This window comes from Metarhizium robertsii (assembly GCF_000187425.2).
Source record: "Metarhizium robertsii ARSEF 23 chromosome Unknown MAA_Scf_4, whole genome shotgun sequence".
Classification (NCBI taxonomy): domain Eukaryota; kingdom Fungi; phylum Ascomycota; class Sordariomycetes; order Hypocreales; family Clavicipitaceae; genus Metarhizium; species Metarhizium robertsii.
This window is the reverse complement of record NW_011942182.1, coordinates 2,523,460-2,543,180: the sequence shown is the minus strand read 5'-3', so window position 1 is coordinate 2,543,180 and position 19,721 is coordinate 2,523,460. Positions and strand designations below refer to the sequence as shown.

Here is a 19,721-nt window from a genome sequence, read left to right as displayed (position 1 = left end):
GCTCAAGTCTGACCACTCTGCATTGTTGAGTTACCGGGCCAAGCATCGTAATTGGCTGGCTTGAGATTACTCGCTGCAGCACGGAATACGCACCTCTTTCGTCCGCCTCACCGGTTTCCAGTATTTTTCTTCCGCAACGGACACTAAGTGACTAAAACTAGCCCGGCTCCTGTCCGGTGCTTCTGCCCGGGGAGGGACAGAGTACAGAGTACTGGCCAACTGCTGCTTGCTTAAACGAGCTTCGGTAAAGCAGCTCTGGAAGCTTTGGTCGCCGACGCCTCGATGTGCTGACGTCCTGTTCGGATCTCCAGTCCCAAGATCGAACCACCACGCTTCAGCCAGTACAAGGACGCGCGGGGATCGTCCGCTACGTAACTCACGAGGCCAATGCCATTGGTCTGGTGCATACAATCTGTCCTGTCCAGGGAGGAGAGGAGATAGAGAAGGCCGGGCTACCCCGCCATATCCCACTTAATTGACTGAATATTGCGCCACGGGTGCTTCTTCTACCGCGTGGTGTTGGATGAAAGCTGGTCTAGGCCAGCGCCAGCCATGGCCCAAGACCATGACCGTCCGTGCCCCTGGACGCCCACGCGGCCACTGCCGCCGGATAGTGTGCGGAATAGGGTCCTCGGAGCCTTTGACACAATGACAGTTGCCGGCAGCTCTGATGGCTTCATCTGGGCCATCGGGCGACATGGAGCAAAGCCGCCAGTCCCCATTGCGAAGAATGTGCTTGGAAACCATGCCCATGCCCATCCCTCTCCTTTGCCCACATCGGCCCGCTGTGCCTACGGCCGATAGCAACGCCCCACCGGCCGATGTATGTTTCGCAGTCCAGGACCATTTGAAGCCATCCGGGCATTCAGCAAGGTTGTAATGTGAGGATCCCAGCTAGCTCGAGACTCTTCCCGCAGTTGCTATAGGCGCCCTGAGACCACGCTTGCCCCCCGTGGCCACCCGAGCAATGTTGGAGAGCATACGGACTGGTATTGTAGAGACAAGAGCCGACGAGCGGTCCCTGGCTGACCTGGTATGCTGAGCTTCCGGTAAGCCGAGCCGCAACGAATCGCTGCCTTGTCAGAACGGGCAACCGAGAAAAAGGCATTACATTCCCGCGTGGCGCCTGAGTTGGTGGTGGTGTGTGTGACTGTGTGTCCCTCAAGCCTGTATCTGTATCAAACATGTGTGGTTCTATGGTGGAGGCCACAGACGTTCGAATCCGACTCTGGACCTCCTTCCACTTCCTGCATTTGTCGGTAATTGCCTAGCTGTCTGTTTTGCTGCATTGCGGATGTAACATCAATGACGCGGAAGGACAAGGCTTCCCCCCCCCTTCCACGGCCTGGTAGTATATATATACGCACATGTGCGCCAAGTGTTTGGTTATCGGAGCCAAATCCACTCAACTTAGCACTTGCTTCATGCAGGCTTTCGAAGACCGACCTACCGAGAGGAGAGACGCGAAGAAGAGCATTTGGCCCGCGGCGGCCAGCGGGTTGCACCAAATATGATGCGCATTGCCGTCGCAGGTGGAGGTGGACTCGGATACCTGCTGGCGCTGCAGCTTTCACAGGCAGCCAACGCTTACAACGTTGTCGTTTTATCACGATCTGTTGGTTTGCCCAACCTCATCTCGGGCGCTCAGGTTACCATGTTAATGTGGCACAGGCAAGACCCGAATTCGGCCAGCTCGACGTCCAACTCCATGTTGTCGACTACAGTGATCACGACAAGTTGACCTTTGCTCTTCAGGGCGTGGATCTGGCCATATCGACTATATCGGGGACGGAGCAGCTCAGCCTCATCAACGCGGCAGGACGTGCTCGCGTGCGTGTCTTCGTACCGTCGGAGTTTGAGGGGAGTTTGAGCCGGCGACAATCGCAGAACGACCCGTTGGACCGCGGGTCGACGCAAGCAATCGCTCTGCTGAAACAATGGGAGACTGCGTCGCGCATGAAATACACCGTCTTTGCGTGTGGCATCTTTATGGAGCGATTTCACCCCTACGGCCTCGGGTACCTAAACATTGGGTACGGCAGCGGCGTTTCGGCGGTGGGAGATTATCTCCTCGACATCAACCATGCAACAGCAGAATATGCGGCCGAAAACTCTAAGGGGCACACAGTACGGGTGTGCTTAACATCGGTCTACGACGTGGTGCGCTTCATAGTAGCGGCCATAGACTTGGGTCCTCGAAACTGGCCACACGAATTCACCATGCGGGGGGACAGAATGTCTGTCCGAGACGTTGTCGGGACATGCAGTCGCGTCAGAAACGGTAAGGTGTCCCCAGGTCAGAGTTGGAGCAAGGGCACAATTACCCAGAAAGAAAAAAAAAAAAAAATACTAACTGCTCCTGGTCAGTGGCCTTTGATCATCACATGCGGCAAAGCTCCGAGCTCCAGTCATACCTGGCTTACTTTGTCCAGGCCGGCGACGGAGATAAAGTTGCATATTACCAGCGTCTCATTGCCACGACAAACGGACGCTATGATTTTTCACGGGCCTCACTAAATGATGCGTTGGAAAAGAGTGGCCAGGGGGATGTACAGCCCATGACCCTGTTGCGGTGGCTCACAAACGTCTGGCAGTCCTTATGACGGGGCCGTCAAACATTCAACATTCAAGAGCGGGAGCCAGGCGTGGGCGTTTGTCCAGTCCTCTCTGGCTGTGGCACTCAACGGCGAGAAAACAAGGGGAGAAGACGGGCGAATCGATGCTTTGGGCTCCGGGGTTGGGGCCTTTGGGCATCATTTGGGGGCAAGAAAATGGCAACAGGCTCGAGCGGATGGAGAAGCATTTGGGAAAGGCATTTGGCGACGGCGTTTAATCTCGGGCTCTTTTTTTTTTTTTTTCCATGGATTCGGTTCGGATGTGATAGTGAGAAATACCCCATTTTTTTCCTCGGATGCTCTTGCTCAAACAGGGGAGACAAGGGAGGTGCGGGCGAGAGCGGGAAGGTAGTAACTCCAAGGCTACTTACACAACATACATTGAAGTGTCGGGGCGGGAGGTGATCGGGGTGGAGAGCATTGACAGGCAGCGGGCAGTTGCTCCTTCCACCAGTTTACAATTTGATGTTTACGGAGTAATTCGGTAGAATGACTGACGTGTCCCACGCAGCAATACGCGGCGGGGAGACGACAAACATAAAACAAGGATGAAAGATGGATTGATTGACGTATGTATACTGAGTATTTGGCCATTGACGCCACCAACGGCGGCTAGTGCCAGTGCCAGTGCCAGTGCCAGATGTCAATACATGTCAAATCAATATCTTGCCGTCCTGGGCAACGTCAACGGCTGTTTGTTGTATTGACAAGCACGCACGGCTTGCTGTGCTGCTAGCCCACTATTGTGTGCACCATCGACGCCCGCAGCGCATTGATCATGGCCGCCGTGTCCGAGCACTTGCATTGTTCAATCTTGTTCCTTTGACTACATAAACGATACGGGCCGGCACGCGCCAAATGCAACCAACGCGGCACATGGCGCTGGGATGCGCATTAAGGTTCCTGCCGTCGCCCAAACGGGCCATGTACTTGGGATGTTCATGCACTCATCCAGTCTCTTGCCAACGGACCGGCGCAGTGCCTACCAGACATGTAATGTAAGTCTGCTGGGCTTCTCTAGACAAAAGCGCCCAAAATGCAGAGCCTCTGTCAATTCACTTTCCTGGCCCGTCCGGCTGGCCTCGTTTTCCATCTTTCATTTGTCATTTACTTTATAGCGGCGGCGGCGGCTAGTCTTGACGGCTCAGCTCTTCCTTCAGCTTGACATGGTTTGATCAGCGTGCGTTTCCTCCGCTGTCATACCCAACTAATGCCATGCGCTGTGCAACCGGCTTCCGTGAGAGTGACACCGCGTTGAAGCAGTACGACTTGATTATTTTATTCATTTATTCATTTATTCTTCTCGCGATTCTTGTCCGAAAACGCCGCCCAACACGCGGCAAGTTCCTCCGCGAGCATATTTTTGTGCAAAACTACAAAACGCAAGCACATGTGTAATTATGATGCCTGTGCTTCAGCTTCAGCCGCTCCTGTAGTCTCTCCTTCCGGGTCGAACTCGTCACCGAATTCAGTCACGATCCATAGACAAAACTGCTCCCACTCAACTTGCCACTGTTTCAGCCTCTCCGCCTTGATGCCGCTGCCTAGGCTTGCTTGGCGAATATCGTTTGCCCACGCGGCGGCTTCTTGATCTTCAAAGGCGGCCCACCTCACACTGTTCTCCGCCAGACTTCCCAGGCCAGCGAGCCCAAGATTATCCCAGCCCTGGAGAGCCTGCCAAAAGTCGTGCGACATGCCGGCTGTGTCCTGGCCGAGCATGGCCGGGTCGTCGTTGCAAAGGCAGCACGCTACTCCGCGAGCTAGCAGCGCGGGCAAGGGGTGTGCGAGCACGGAGCCGCAGAGACGGAGCACTTCGTTTGAAATCGGGCATGATTCGACGAGAATGCGTTTATCCTTGACCATGTCAATCAACAACGGATGTTTGTATAAGCTGTACGCGTGGCCAATGCGTCTTGTTCCGAGCAGGATGGCATCAAACAGGTTAGAATCGGTGCTGTTGCCGTCCCCAAGGGTTTCGCCGGCGTGGAAGAAGAAGGGAATATTGATCCCTTCCTGGGCGCATTGTTTTCGAAACCAAAATAGCTCTGGTAGCACATCCACGAGGGGTTTTCCAAGATCCTCCGGTCCAACCAAATCGTATCCAGCAACAAGGTGCGGAAACTCCATTTTAGTTGTGATGCAGTGATCCATATTTTCGATTAGGGGTCTTGTATCGATACTTCGCAGCGTCGTCCAAATGGTCGTCAAACCCCAGAACCCTTTCCCTTCTGGGGAGGCTTTGAACCTGGCGACCTCTTCTTCAATGACCTTGAACATGTGGCTGTAATCCTGCTCCGGTTCTTCCTGGCGGTCACGGCAATAATCTAGCGGCCAGGTAAACCTACAACAAGAGATTAACACACACACAAGGTCTCAATGGCGGCATATTACAAGTAGGATTGCGGCACATACCTGAGCTCAACCCAGTTTACTCCGTCCGACTTCAGCTGGCTCATCAAACGCCGCAGAAAGGCGCGGAAGATGGGCTCATAGTGGATGATGGTGGCGACGACAATGAAGCATTTCGCAAACTTTCGCCATATGGCATCGATGCCGTGATGATGCTCGTGGCTGTCGGTCGTCGACAATGTGCAGCGGCTTTTCAACCAGCGGAGGAATCCTTGGCGTCCGCCATCAGGAAATTCATCCGCCGCCTTGGTGAGCAGGATGAAAGTTTGGGGCTTATAAGACTCTTCCCAAAGCGAGCCGTCAGTCCTCTCACTTGACTTGTACCGGAAGTTCATGGCAGCATTTTCCAGTGCATCCTTGCCCCTGAGCGGCCTGTCGCTTGACATGTGTATTCCAGGGGTACTGAGCAGCACGTCCAGGAGATAGTCAAAGTTGACCATGGCATCCATGTGGGAATGCAAGAGACATCCTTTGGGCATCTTTCTGACAATTTTCCACAGGTTGGTACTCTCCATACGGTCCTTGGCAAACATGAACATCATGCCAGGAAAGATGCACTCATGGCTAGTCTGGGCCATGTGCTCTTCCACATCTGGCGTCCAGACGGTCTTGTGCTCATGGCTGCGGATTCGGTCGACGATGGTGCAGGCCCTTTTGGCGATTGGCGAGAGCGACTTTCTAAAGGAAGTATCCGAGCGCGACGTCTTTTCTTGATTGATGAGATTTTCACGGCCAGCCATGTACTGCTGAATAAAGGGATCTGAGGCGGAGGGAATGTCCTGGGAGATTTCGTCCCACACGTCATTTGGCATTGCCATGTTGGGAAGAGGGTACAGCGTGAGGCTGTGACGGGCACGCCCAGATGGCAGGCAGAAGCAGAGCCGAGATTGGCGCGATCTAACTGAGCCAAATGGTGGTCAAAGGACGAGACGTCAACGTGGAACAGCAAGTTGAGTTGGTTGTATTAAAATGGGTGGCTCGGCCGACACTGATGTGGTATTGTTCCGAAGACGACTCGACCAGACTCGACTCGAACTGTTTGCCGTCGTTGCTAAAGCAGCGGGGCTTTGCAATGTACATCAATAGGTCGTCAGGGGCCGAATTGGTCAAAATGGGTTGCACAACCAGCGTCGGCCAAACATTGAAGTGAAAAGGGCGAGAAATGGCCGAGCCGGCCAGTGAGAGGAGGCAGCATCATCGCGGGGTGGCTTGGGAGACTAGAGACGGCAAGCCGCGGCGTTCACGTCGATTCGAAGAATGGAAGAAACGCTGCTCTGGAGTGGAGCCGGCGGGAGACTTGGGAGAGGCTCAGAAGAGACTCGGTCCATGGTTTTCGCCTTTTCCCTCCTCCACTTCTCTACGCCTCCACGAGGGCCGTGGCCATCGTCTCGATGCAACAGCAATGCTCGCATACTCCTACTACTAGTTACTATATCCAGAGGTTGCTCTAATCCCCCGCTTTCCTGCAGAATGCATCCCCTTTGCTGACGCCGGTTTTGTCTGACCCTCGTGTCTGCTGCCTGTCTCAGCCTCAGCCTCAATTCACAACACCAAGGCAGGATCAGCCAAGAACCATCGGTGTGCTGACCCAACTCCCGTCATGACCATACTTGGACCCTGGACGTCATCACGCAGCCTATCATGCTCGAGATGTGCCTCTCCACAAGTGCCGTCTGTTGGCTTGTCTGGAGCTAAACCACACCACCTTTCCAGCTCGCACGTCGTTGGTCGGAAAACTATCGTCCGCTTGAGGCACCAGCAAGTCATCGCCTGTGCTTCGCGTCACGGTTCCTTGCGCCGTTCCGTTCTGGCCCGTAATGCCCTCCGTTGACATCACCTCTCCAAACTGCCGGTAGCGGCCTTTCCGTCTTCTGCCCACTCACCGTGAGCGACCTTCATCTCATCTCATCACCTGCAGCCCACATCACGGAAGCACATCGCTATCGGGCGCTTAGAGCCCGCAGCCCTTCAACTGCAGGAACAGGCCGGGACTCTGCAAAGTCATTTCCGTAGTGGCTCATTACTCTTTTGGGCGTGGCCGGATGCACGTCTCGCCCCATGGGAAGCTCGATTCAACCAACGGCAGTTGGCATATGAGTGTTTTCGGTGTACAAGAAGTAAATAATGCACATTGCTGACGGGGCGGCGAGGTTACCAAAATTGACTTGTAAGTTTTTCCATGCAATCACGAGACAATAAACTTGGCCCAGGCCATTCTACAAAAGATTACAAAAAGGGCCGTTATTCCCTGTTCCCTCTTGCACACCTGTAGATCCGTGAAAAACACCACTTACACCACTTTCTACTACTGCGCCATCCCAGAAGCTCCAACTTACAAAGCTATATTTTCTCCATAACATCTCTTGCCCGAATAAAAAAAATGTTTCATCTTAATATCCTCGCACTCGCCCTCGTCCCAGCCACAACATGCCTCGCCCTTCCCCGACATGACGTCCGCCCCGACACATGCTGCTTCACACTCCACGACTCATCAACTGGCGAAATCGTCCGGCAACAAACTAGCTCCGGCTTCCTTTACCTAGGCGGCTCTCAGCCTACGGGCTGGTACTGCATCAAGCTCTCTGATCCCAATAAGATCCTCTGGGACGCCTTCAACAACGCATGCTTTGTCAACCCCGATAAAGTGTTTCAGTGTCTCGATCCTACTCCGAGCAACGATTCTTGGGGGATAGAGCAGAGTGGTAGCGACGTACTGGTTGTGGTTAATAGAGATTCCTCGTTTAAAGTATGCCCTACGGATTCGGGAAACATGATCTATACCAGTGCCAAGAAGGATGAGGGCTGTAGGAGCCTAACATTGAAGGCGGAGGGGCTAAAGGGGAGCTGTGGGAGTTTTCAGGGATGATTTTGTGTTCCGAAACTGAATCCGCTGGACGAGATTTATATATTTTTTCTTTTAAATGACTTGTTATCAGGGAAAGGTTGTGCAACTTCTTACATCAAGACACTCAGTACGCGTCACTGGCATCAAATATAACCAACCGTGTGAGAAAGCTACAACTTGGCAGCTACATCTCCCCCATGGCCGTACACAATGCCAAGGTCCTTTTTCAACTCGTCCTCCGTGCTTCCTCTCGCCCTCCTCTCAACGCCAAACTTGTCCTCCACAAATCGTACAAATACTTCCTTGGCCACTAGGTTCCCATCAGTCCCCGCGTCGACGTACAGCAACACCGAGGCGAGTATATCACCCAACTGCCAAACAACCTCGCGCGCTTCACCCATCAGATCCGCCTGCTCCGTCCCCTCAATCTTGCTCTTCAGCGCAGCCCACTTCTCAACCGGCTCCCAACCGGCCGGTCGTCCTGCCCTCCCCTCGAAACCCCACGCCTTGCGAACCACTTCATCCAAGGCCGCCAAAGAATCCGCACCACCACGCGCATGCTTCATTGCGCGGATCAAGTCCGTACATAAAACATCCGTCGTGCCCTCCCAGATGGGCAGCACGCAAGTATCCCTATATATACGCGAGATGTTGAGGTACTCCTGCTCCTCGTTGACAAGGTAGCCCACGCCGCCCAGCGCCTCCATGCACGAGAACAGCAGCGCGACGCTGGGCTTGCAAACGTACGCCTTTGCGAGCTGGCTCATGATTCGGAGCAGCGGCTCGACGAGTTTCCCCTGGGGCGTGAGGGCGTCCAGCGCCGGCGAGGGCCTTGCGTCGAGCGAGTGCTCGGAAACGCCCAGCACGTACGACGTGTAAAAGGTGACGAGCATGAGGCGGCGGTACTCTGCTGATATCTTGGCCAGCGTCCTCATGTGCAGCGGGCTGTCGACCAGTCTCGTCCTCTTGCGGCCGCCGGCGCCGACGTCCCGGACGAGGGCGTAGGCTCGCGCGATTCCGAGGCCGCGGCCCACGCCGCCCACCGCCGCGACAGCCGAGTGGACGCGGGTGAGGGTGAGGATGGTGCTGATCTCGTGGATGCCCCTGCCCTCCCGGCCGACCATCCAGCCGCGCATGTTGTCCAGGACGAGCTCCGCCGTGGGGAGGGACTGCGTGCCGAACTTGTTCTTGAGGCGCTGGATGCGCACGCCGTTGAGGGCCCTGCCGTCGTCCTTGGGCTCGCCGGTCAGTGTGGTGGCCTCGGGGTCGTGTTTCCTCATGGGCGCCAGGAACGTCGACAGCCCCCCCGCGGCGGTCCTGGCCAGGAGGACCGTCATTTCCGAGTCTGTCGCGCTGGAGAACCATTTGAACCCGTTGATGGACCACGGGCCCAGAGGAATCTGGCCCTGCTTGGAAGCAAACCCGTTGGCGCCCTCTGGCTGGTACGTGGCGACGGTTTCTGTGAGGGAAACGTCGCTCCCGCCCGTTCGTTCCGTCATCCACTGTCCGCTGGTCCAGGCGTACTTGGGATCACGGGACGTGAGTCGCTTGTAGGCGTCTGTAAAGACCTTTTTTTCCGCGGCGGACAGGGCAGCAGAGAGCTCCAGGTGGGAGAGGTGACGACGGAGGAGGCATGCGGCGCCGTCCTGCATGGCCGATGGGCAGCCCACGTTTGCACAGGATCCGACCCAGAGGTGGGTGCGGAGGAATTGAAGCGGGCGACAGAAGGCGCCGTAGGGCGTATCATAGCCCGTGGCTACCATTCTATATTCACGATGCTCAGCTTTCGCGTAAAAGCCATGGGACGGGGTTGGAAGTAGTTGGTCCCCTTACCCCTTTGACAGCCCAAAGTCCTGCAAGCTCCGCCATCCCTCGCCGGTAATCAGCTCCCCTTTCCACTTTCCAAAGGCATCTCGTCCTGAGCCCTTGAGGTACGGCTTGTTGTGTTCTGAATCAGTGACCCAGGTGAAAATCTGGTCCGAAATCACGTCCTGTCCAAACGACGATACTTCGCCCCCTGCCTTGGACGCTACCTCGGCAGAAAGAAATACTAGGAATCCTCGTCAGCATTCTATATATATATGCATCCGGTTCAGATGGACCCATTGGCAGGCTCGACGGGGAGAGAAGGAGGGGAAGCTTGCATTTAAAGCATCTCTGGAACGACGCATCATCGTGAAACTGGTTCCTCAAGACAGGCGCCTTCTGAAAGAAGCCCTTGTCAGCACCCGAAGGCTCCATGATCAAAGTCACAAGATGCCAAAATGCGGGGAAATGAAAACACACATTCCTACGAGACTATTGCACAAGACAACGGCAATAACAAGCATTTAAGCAGGAAGCGAGTGCTTCAACGGAGGCAATTCCGCACTCGCATGGGAGTGGCGTCTGGAGAAACCGAGGCAAATCGGCCTCCAGAGTGGGAACCTGACTGTCTGCCGGAAAATGTTCCGTGGACAACTACTAGCATGTGCGGGATGATTGTTGCGGAGAGGTGCAGAGAGTGACGGCGGTAACACGGCAGACTTTGGTGAGCGTCTGGCGTCGTGGTTCCCCCCTTGCCCTCGGATGCAACCAGACGGTTTGCGCGGAATCACAGAGAGGCTGGCGGGGAAGCAGGCGAGATGGTGAGCACAGGGAAGATCAGACGGCGAGAAGGGGGGACGAGCGCGGAATGGCAGTCGAGTGAATATTTATTAGCATAAATGACGGCGATGCGTCGTTGAACATCTACACCCAGGTGCGGTACAATATGTCTTGGAGACGGTGCAGTGAACGAAGCCATAAAATAAAGCCGTCGTGTATCGTCCACAACTTGGAAGAATGGACAGCTCCACAGCACGACTAGCCAATCAACACGCTCTGTGCAAGGGTTGGCCTCCACTTTTCTGCGTGAAACATCCATAGTCCTCATTAACAGCTCGACTCGCAACATTAGCCGCAGTCGTCTAGGGGTAAGGACACCAGTTTGTGGACCCAGCGAAACACTGGAAACCGAGGTTCGAGTCCTCGCTGCGGCACGTTATTTTTTCGCCTTTCCTGTCCGTGGAACAGCGAAATGACAGCTTTCTTTTCATAGCCGCAGTCGTCTAGGGGTAAGGACACCAGTTTGTGGTTTGGTAGCAGATCACTGGAAACCGAGGTTCGAGTCCTCGCTGCGGCACACTCAATATTTTTTGCACTTTGCAACGGCAAGCAATGACCGTTTTTTTTTTTTAGAGAAAAACTCCGTTTGGTGATGTTTATAGTACTTGCGAACTACTCGAGCATTTCAATATCCCTTTTTTACAACCTAATTAATGCATAATAAAGGGCTAAGGAGGTTCCGTATAACCCTTGCATCTTGGGTATTCGCCAAGAGCAGGCAGGCAGGGTGCTAGAGTAGTACACCCACTGTAGGTAGCCCTGTTCATGATAGCATTGCTCTAGCCTTTTGCAAAGCCCCTTGACTTTGACCCCTTAATCATCAAAGTTGCTTATGTCACAATTCACTGGTCACTGGTACTGGCAGGCAGCTTGTTTCATTGGTGTAGGAGCTGCAAAAGCCAGACTGAATAAAAGTGACTGGATCGTGTTTCTGGAAAAGCGACGAACACGAGTTATCTTGCATTTCCTCGGAAGTAGTAGTCGTCCTGGGCTCTTGCGTATTCTTGACTACTATGCCAAGTGCACACACATGCTTTTCCTAAAATACACTTGCATCCATTATATGCTTTGCGAATGGGCTCGTTGAAGAGGCCAGAAGCCTTGTTCGTGACGGACAATACAGGCAGTGTCTTGCCCATAACAACCCCATGACACAAACATATTCTCGTATATCGCCCGTAGCGGCTCAAAGAAAAATGATGTGTACATACATGACTTTATTCGTGATTGACCATGCGCAGCAGCGTCCCGGCCCACCAGTGCCTGTTAGATTTGACGTGTCCGATAGAATATCCGACCAATCGCCAACATGGTTGGGTGGCATGCAAATTGTCGCGTGGCGGTCTCTGACACCTGGTGTATCCGCATTGACTTGGGGAGCCATGGATATTCATGACCCCTTGTAGAAGTCGAACAGCGTGGTGACGGCAAATCCCTGTTGCGCCAGGCGGCATATCGAATGATACGGCGATTATTGATACCACGGAAAGAGTCGACAAGATCAAGTGGTCAACCACTAGACACCTTGATCTACTGGGACTCGTAGAGGATGGACCATAGGCCCGTACCTCGTCGCCTCAATATGCAGAGACTGTTGTATAAGCACGTATAGTCAGGCTAGGCAACGTCTAGTTTTGTCAACATGATTGCCATTCGAGAGAATCCATATTGCGCGACCTTTGAGAACATGAGCCACCCATCTAGCCAAGACACATCCTAGGTAAGCTCCGTTTGTACGGAGGAGTTACGCAGGTCTGGAACAAGATCATCCGCCTGAGTCAAGGGCCCGTACGGCTGGACGGCGGCTGGCAGTACGGAGTACGATAATGATATGTACATTGTGTGATGATTGACAAGCGTCCAAGGGGCCACTGCCCGGCGTAGCCAGCGGTGGTCAGGAAAGAATTGTTAGATAGGTACTGATCGAGGCGTTAGGCTTGGCGATTGATATTAGAAAATAACGCGCGTGCAGCGGCGTCACAGAGGGCCGCCGCATCATCACATGGTGATCCGATTAAGCTTGACAAGGTGGTTATTCTGGCCTAGGGACTGCTCAACAGCCCCAACCATGTGGCAACCTTTGGTCAAAGAAGAAGGTGGTTGAGAATAGTTGTTGGTCTCGCTTATGGCGTAGGGAGCTGATTGCCATGGCCCCAGAAATGATTGCCACGGCACGGAGGACTAGACGGCACGTCCTTGCTTGTGAATGAGGCGTACAGACGGAGCACGCAGTCGACACTTGTCTTTGAGCAAACCCGGCAGGAGGCGAGGTCCTCCGTACTTCAATCCCGAGACCATCTGACCATTGGAGCCGGGGCTCAAAGGCTACAGTCCGCTTCATGCATGTGTCTGGGGCATGCAGAAGCCGCCAAGGCGCTAAACTGGCACCGTTAGCTAAACAGCGAGTATTTGGCGAACAAGGCCGAGCGGCAATCTGCTTGGGAGAGATGAAAGAGTAACTTGGCCCTGCAAGAAAACCTACACGCCCTGTTTGTACACCCCTCTGTCCAGCTCAGACTGGTGACATTCCGTCAATGGTACGGAGTACCGCCTGCCGTCCGCCTCTTGACTGTCTGACTAGCTCAGTCGGTGCGAAGCACCAGTTGACAACGCTGCTACGTGTTGCCACGAGACCACCTCCCTTGGGCTTCAGTGCTTCCGTTTCCAAAGCCCAATACAATGTAACTAGGAGATACAACAGCAGACTTTGAGGCGCGTCCGTCTGTTATCACTTGGCGTTGATTCGCAAAGTTAATCGCCTACCCTGCCCGATGTTACGGTGAAGCTGAACCCGTCCTCCATGGTCTGGTGGTGGAATACGGTTTCCAGGTCCTGGCGAGAGGCGAAAGAGCGAGTCAATCACGACATGGCGTCGGTCCTTGACGACTCGTCCCCCAGGCCCCTACTGGCTGCCAGCCATGGATAGAACCATGAAAACAAAGACCGAATTCCATTCAGATTCTGCATCGACCAGAATCGGCACAGCCGTTCAATGCTCACCAAGCCATCTGCATGGACAAACTGCCTTGCATTCAGGAATCCGCTGCCCGTCACCCGCGTCGGTGATTGTCCGCCATCGGGGGAGGCGGACGAAGCGGTGCTGTATGTATGGAGGAGCACTGAAAGGCGTTTTTGGCACCTGCTGGAGTCGGCGCTATGTCTGGTGAAGGCTGAAGTGTTGGCTTTTGGCTTCATGTATGGCTGCAAAACGGGTCTGGCTCACAGCAGCCATGAGCCACGACGTCACCACGGACGACATGACTATCACCGCTTTCGGAGGTCCCTGCTTTGTCAAGTCCTTCATTTGTGCTCATGTGGTTCTGTGACTGCCTCTGCCCCGTCAGCCAACAGCCCCATCGCCGCACGCCACAGATTACTCAGAGGCCAGCGCCTTCGGCTACGGCCAAGTCCAAGAAGACGACGTACGTACCGTTCGGCCCAGGACGACAACGGAAGCCAACGGAAGCCAAAGAGAGGAATGTGTACAGGTGACTCTACCGAGTACGAGAGTGGACGTGAGAAGGTTTATTCGTTCCAGTTATCGAATGCCAACGGCTCAAGTCGCGCGTGGGTTGCTCAAAGCCGTACTTGAGGAAGCTGCAGTGACAGCCTCGCGCCTTCGCGGATTGAAATCTATTTTGCCTGTATCGTGCCCACTTGGCTCCTTCCTTCCTTCCTTTCAATTGCCTTGAACCTTGAGCTTGAGTTGCCAATTGCACGGTCCGGACGACACATTCATTACTAAAGTACATAAATAGGTACCCAAGTAGTATTGCAGTCTCCTGTTCTTTATGCCATTGATTGATTCCTTTGTGTCCCGCGGTTTTGTTGTGTCCAACAATGTCGAGCCGTTCGATTGTGTGCTACATGCAATCACGTCTCTCTGGTTTCACAAGCTAACGCAAGAGTGAGTCGATCTGTTTTGGGCTCTTCCAACATGAGCCGCCGTGGCCCGGCGTCAATATCCATGGTCTGCGCTTCAGACCCCGACTCTAGTACCGTCCCTTCCACTCGTCAACCGTGAGCCTCGAGCTCGAGACCACAACAGGAGGCGAACCACCCGGCCTGGCATCTCCACCTCGCAAGTGGAACCGCACTCCCTTGGCCGGGGGGGCGTGCGCCTCAAACGTCTCCGGCTTCCTCCTCTTGATTCATCGTTGCCCACTTCATCTAGTGCATTCTCTCAGCCTTCCCTATAAAGGAGCACCATCCGCTGACGCAAGGTCGCCATCAGCCTGGTTTGTAATCTCTCCCTTTGTTTGTCGTAATCATCTACGCTCCCGAACCCAATATCTTCTCTCTCCCTCACCTCCTCCTCGACAAGCAACTTGTCTTCCGTGATCGACTCTACATTCGCTCAGAATCCTGCCGCCGTCCCTTTAGATTTGCCTGTCCCACCTAGCGAGCTCCGTCCTCGGCCATCGAAAGACGCTCAACCTACGCTCAACGACACAGCACCTGCAATAACAACTACGTCAAGCATCATGGCCGGCAAGAAGATCCGTTGCAGCACCAAGGACTGCCGAGAGCCTGTTCAACGCATCTTTGGCGACTGTGGTTTCTGCGGTGGTCACTTCTGTGGCAAGCATCGCCTGTTGGAGGACCACAAGTGCAGCGGTCTGGAAGATGTAGGTCAACCCAAGCATTGATGCGCTGCCATGCGCCCCCCATGTCAAGACAGACAATACTGACTCTTTGCCTTGTTTTCCAGTGCAAGAAACAGTCACACGAGCGTAATGCTGCACAGTTGGAATCCGAAAGAACGCAGGTCATCCGTGGCGTTTAACTGGGTCACCACCACATGACTCTTGTACCAGCTCCGGCCGGCGTGCGAAGGCCCGAATCTACTACGGAAGCTCAGTTTGAGTTGGATAAGTCTCTCTCAATCGACACAACGTGGCTGTTTTCTTTGATGAAATATGACTATACGACATTTCTGTATCGAGCGATTGCAATCTGGCGGCGTGGTTCTTGGGGGAGTAGAGGCGCAGTGGCCTACCGTTGTATTCTAATTATCGGCGACGACAGGTGTAACTGTCGCACGGCGTTCCGGGTTTTACTGCTGTTGTGAATTTCTGGATGGGGCCATCTGCCTCTATTCTAACTGGGGATTCTTGTTATTTTATTTATTTCACACATGAAATCGAGATTTATTATTCTCCTTGACGTGGCCCTCGCTGCCCTTCTGGGAACACGGTGGCTCGTGTGATTTTACAGTGCGACTTTGACTCCCTCGATACGTTTCAGACGTTTCATTTCCCATCTAAAATGACCCCCACCCGACAAACAGCTACGTTCCGCAATGCCAATGTCAATGCCAATGCCAATGCCAATGCTCATGCTCCGTACGGAGTACTCTGTACTTGTGTACATACATACCTAGTGTACACAACTCAATGGCCGACAGTCGAGCCCTCCAATCTCGCAATGACTGATTGGTGACAACTCATTTTTCCCCGGTAGCCATGGTCTGAATGGCCACATCGCTCGTCCTTGGGTTCTACATGTCCCGTCACGTAGGGCATTCATGCATATGCGCGCCGTGTGTGCGGTCTGGTGGTCGGGGTCGGCAAATGTGGAATATGCAGCTTGTGCAGACCGCCACACCCTCACTCTGGTGACGGAGCAGAGTTCTGCCTGTCCGGCACGGAGAATCCACCAGACGTGATGGAGTAACAGCACTAGTATTGCCTCTCCCACAGTCCTGGACAAGATGTGGCCATGGCAATCAATACGCTTGACTATTGCGCCGGCGTATGTTCCCTCACATGTGCCATTGTTCACTGACCGCCTCTTTCTTGACCACGACTTGCTCGACAATCTCGTCCCTTTTCACCGCTACCTCACTCCCTTCAACCTGGACTTGTTCCTTTATCCTCCTCGCCTCGAGCACCTTTTTCCTCTCGGCGGCTTTGCAGAGCCCATTCAACCCCAAGTCGCAGTCACCACACTTCCTCCCCACCGGCAGGCAGACTGCCTGCCCGAACCCGACGAGCAGCCAGTTTATTTCCCGCCACTTGTCTCTCGGCAGCCACGACTGCAGTGCGCGGCGCGTGTCTTCCGGGTTTTTCGTCTTGTTCCACCCCCAGAGGTTCGTGATCCGGTGGACGTGCACGTCGACGCCGATGCCTTCGGTGCGGTCCCACGCCGCGGAGAGGCAGAGATGGGCCATCTTGGGGCCGACCCCGGGGAGCGACGTGAGGCCTTGGATGGTGTCGGGGATGTCGCCTTTCCATTGATCCCGTAAGATGACGGCTGCTTGTTTGATGTACCTGGGTCATTAGCTTAGCTGGGCCCTCGAAGCTGCTGTCCTTCTCGTGCATGTGCGGAGAGACGTACTTTGTCTTGTTGTTGTGGAATCCAACCGCCCAAATCAACTGATTCAAGAGATTGGCATCCACGGCCAGGACATTGTCCAGGTTTAACCCCGGCGGAGCGCCGGGCTTGTGCGGCGGCAGCTCCGTCTGTAGTCTCTTCATGGCCACGGCATTGACCGTGTCCTTTGTCTGGCTCGACAGCATGAGTGCTATGAGTGTGTGGAAGCGCTGGTCCTTGGGGGAGGCGCTGCGGTCTGCGAGCCTCTCGCATCCCATTGTGTCGACTGCCGCGCCGTGAGCCACGCCACCTGGAGCGCGCATCTTCTTGACGGCATTGTACATCTCTTGCCAGTCTGACGGGGGCGATGTCCTTTCTTCGCCAGTCGTAGGGTCCGTCGTCTTCTTTGCTGGTTTTCGGGCCCGCCTCTTTGCAGGTGGTGATGGTACCGAGGACAATGGTTCATCGGGGAGCTCGGTTTTCATGGCCTTCATGGGCGAGTCTGTGGATGTGCGCCGGCGCCGCTTGGGGGGCGGGCTTATGCTGTCTTCTATGTCGGGGGTTCTGGAGACATTTTGGTCCGAGGAGGTTGAGGACGTGCTGGCATAGACGAATCGTGAGAGGGATCGGGTGGTGCGGCGTAGCGGGGACGTTCGGGTAACGGGTGCGCTGCCAAATAGTTTGGATGTGTCTTTTGATATTCGTGAAGACCTCATTTTTTTGGGAATGCGTGGTCGGCCCTCGGACTGTAGAATGGAGTTGCAGTGTGTGAAATCTGAATTTTGGCGGACGCGACGCGCCCTTGGCAGTGGTGCTGATGCATCGTGATTGCGAGCACTGTGGTTGGCTGACTCTGGATTTGGAGTGCACAGGTGTGCCCGCCCCTGTTGTTACGCCTTCATGTCCTGGTTTCGAAGATTACACATGATACGTCAATCGATGCCCTAGATGCACGCAGTAGCTATTCCGACTATATTGCTATTTACTCGAATACCATAATGTTGTAAATATCATGCCCCCTAGCAGATACAACTCACAGTTGGATGATTTTTTTTAAACCATGTAGGGTAGCCATTTTGATTTGCATTTCCGAGGCGCCTGGGCTAAGTTTGCAGTAGCACAAACGTCTGTGCCGCTCATTTCACATTATCCTTGGCCCATGTTCATTGCACGTAATATGTGAACACGCTCTCACTGCCATGTACGGAGTAGTATAGTGTATACTGGCCATCAAGGTTCCATTCTACGGACCGTATATTACCGGCGAGTCCCGCCACTCCCAGTTGCCAAACCTCACCTTTCCGAATGCAATAACTCCATACTTGAACATCTCATCATTAATCCACTTTTTGCGACGTTGTGACCTGGATATCCAATTTTACAGCTTTCTCATGTCGACAACAGCACGGATACAGTCACCGCTCTTCATGACATCGAAAGCAGAGTTCATCTCGTTTAGCGTCTTGCGGTGGGTGATGAACTCGTCGACCTTGAGAGCACCACTCATGTAGTCGCCAACAAGGCCGGGAAGCTGAGAGCGACCCTTGATGCCACCAAAGGCGCATCCCCTCCACACTCGCCCAGTAACAAGTTGGAAAGCTGAACCGGTGTGTTAACAAAATGACACTTCACTCATAACCATAACTGGGTAAAGTACTCACGTCGGGTGGCGATCTCTTGGCCCGCAGCAGCAACACCAATGATGATGCTCTCGCCCCAGCCCTTATGGCAGGCCTCAAGAGCAGCTCTCATGACAGTGACATTACCAGTGCAATCGAACGTATAATCGCAGCCGCCATCTGTCATCTCAACCAGCTTCTCAACAACGGTCTGGCCCTTCAATTCGGTAGGGTTGACGAAGTCGGTGGCACCAAACTTCTTGGCCCATTCCTCCTTGGAAGGGTTTACATCAACGACAATGATCTTGCCCGCCTTGTTGACAACAGCACCCTGGACAACTGATAGACCGACGCAGCCAGCGCCGAAGACGGCAATATTGGAGCCCTCCTCAACGTTGGCAGTGACACGGGCAGCACCGTACCCAGTGGTGATGCCGCATCCCAGCAGACAGGTACGGTCCATGGGAGCATCAGTCTCAACAGCAACAACCGAGATATCGGCAACCACAGTATATTGGGAGAATGTCGACGTGCCCATAAAGTGAAGGAGATCCTTGCCCTTGCACTTGAACCGAGATGTACCGTCAGGCATCACTCCTTTGCCCTGGGTAGCTCGGATCTTGCCGCAAAGATTGGTCTTTCCAGACTTGCAAAACTTGCATTCCTTGCATTCCGGTGTGCTGTAGATGAATCATCGTTAGCAATCACGGCCCCGCGTGGCTCATTGCGAGCTTCTACGAGACGGAAGCACGTACTACAGAGCGACGACGTGATCACCAGGCTTCACATTAGTGACACCCTCACCAACGGATTCGACAATACCGGCACCCTCGTGTCCCAAGACGATGGGGAAAGCACCCTCGGGATCCTTGCCGGACAGAGTGTAGGCGTCTTTGCTCTTCCTGTTAGGTCGGGTAAAACTGTCTCTGAGGGCATGGGAGTCCAACCTGTGTGGCACACGCCAGTGTAGTAGATTTGGATTCGGACCTCGTGGGCCTTGGGAGGAGCAACTTCGATATCTTCGATGCTGAGCTCCTTGCCGGCCTCCCAGGCTACGGCAGCCTTGCAAGTGATGGTCTGTTGCGCGACATGACGGTCAATCTTTCAGTCTCTGAACAGAACGAGCAGGCGTCATTTGGAGGGGGCGAGTTTGCTGCTGGTGTTATCGCGCTGTACACACCTTTCCAACGGTGTCGGCCATTGTGAATGTTGTCAGCTCCGGGATGACGAATGTGTAGCTTTGCAGAGAGTAAGGCGAGTGGAAGAAGCCCC

At 54.2% G+C, this 19,721-nt stretch overlaps 7 protein-coding genes across 7 annotated transcripts; 3 read left to right on the top strand and 4 right to left on the bottom strand.

Annotated features, from left to right (window-relative positions):
- Positions 1–1,510: 1,510 nt before the first annotated feature.
- Positions 1,511–2,603, top strand: MAA_02907 (isoflavone reductase family protein; the record flags this gene model as incomplete). The annotated part of the gene is made up of 3 exons (XM_007820905.1): positions 1,511–1,615; positions 1,672–2,281; positions 2,368–2,603. 3 exons carry the CDS (start codon positions 1,511–1,513, stop codon positions 2,601–2,603), a joined length of 951 nt encoding a protein of 316 aa, XP_007819096.1.
- A 1,410-nt stretch (positions 2,604–4,013) lies between these two features.
- MAA_02906 (adenosine deaminase-related growth factor) lies at positions 4,014–5,842 on the bottom strand (the record flags this gene model as incomplete). The annotated part of the gene is made up of 2 exons (XM_007820904.1): positions 4,014–4,956; positions 5,028–5,842. 2 exons carry the CDS (start codon positions 5,840–5,842, stop codon positions 4,014–4,016), a joined length of 1,758 nt encoding a protein of 585 aa, XP_007819095.1.
- Positions 5,843–7,404: 1,562 nt separating this feature from the next.
- MAA_02905 (uncharacterized protein) lies at positions 7,405–7,890 on the top strand (the record flags this gene model as incomplete). Its single annotated transcript, XM_007820903.1, has 1 exon — positions 7,405–7,890. One exon carries the CDS (start codon positions 7,405–7,407, stop codon positions 7,888–7,890), a length of 486 nt encoding a protein of 161 aa, XP_007819094.1.
- A 149-nt stretch (positions 7,891–8,039) lies between these two features.
- On the bottom strand, positions 8,040–10,110 carry MAA_02904 (very-long-chain acyl-CoA dehydrogenase; the record flags this gene model as incomplete). Its single annotated transcript, XM_007820902.2, has 3 exons — positions 8,040–9,633; positions 9,703–9,919; positions 9,972–10,110. The coding sequence occupies 3 exons, from the start codon at positions 10,108–10,110 to the stop codon at positions 8,040–8,042; spliced, it is 1,950 nt and encodes a 649-aa protein (XP_007819093.2).
- Positions 10,111–14,999: 4,889 nt separating this feature from the next.
- MAA_02903 (AN1-type zinc finger protein) lies at positions 15,000–15,301 on the top strand (the record flags this gene model as incomplete). Its single annotated transcript, XM_007820901.1, has 2 exons — positions 15,000–15,143; positions 15,227–15,301. 2 exons carry the CDS (start codon positions 15,000–15,002, stop codon positions 15,299–15,301), a joined length of 219 nt encoding a protein of 72 aa, XP_007819092.1.
- Positions 15,302–16,279: 978 nt separating this feature from the next.
- Positions 16,280–17,546, bottom strand: MAA_02902 (uncharacterized protein; the record flags this gene model as incomplete). The annotated part of the gene is made up of 2 exons (XM_007820900.1): positions 16,280–16,787; positions 16,855–17,546. 2 exons carry the CDS (start codon positions 17,544–17,546, stop codon positions 16,280–16,282), a joined length of 1,200 nt encoding a protein of 399 aa, XP_007819091.1.
- Positions 17,547–18,208: 662 nt separating this feature from the next.
- MAA_02901 (formaldehyde dehydrogenase, glutathione dependent) lies at positions 18,209–19,650 on the bottom strand (the record flags this gene model as incomplete). Its single annotated transcript, XM_007820899.1, has 5 exons — positions 18,209–18,429; positions 18,492–19,129; positions 19,205–19,351; positions 19,408–19,526; positions 19,630–19,650. 5 exons carry the CDS (start codon positions 19,648–19,650, stop codon positions 18,209–18,211), a joined length of 1,146 nt encoding a protein of 381 aa, XP_007819090.1.
- Positions 19,651–19,721: the final 71 nt, after the last annotated feature.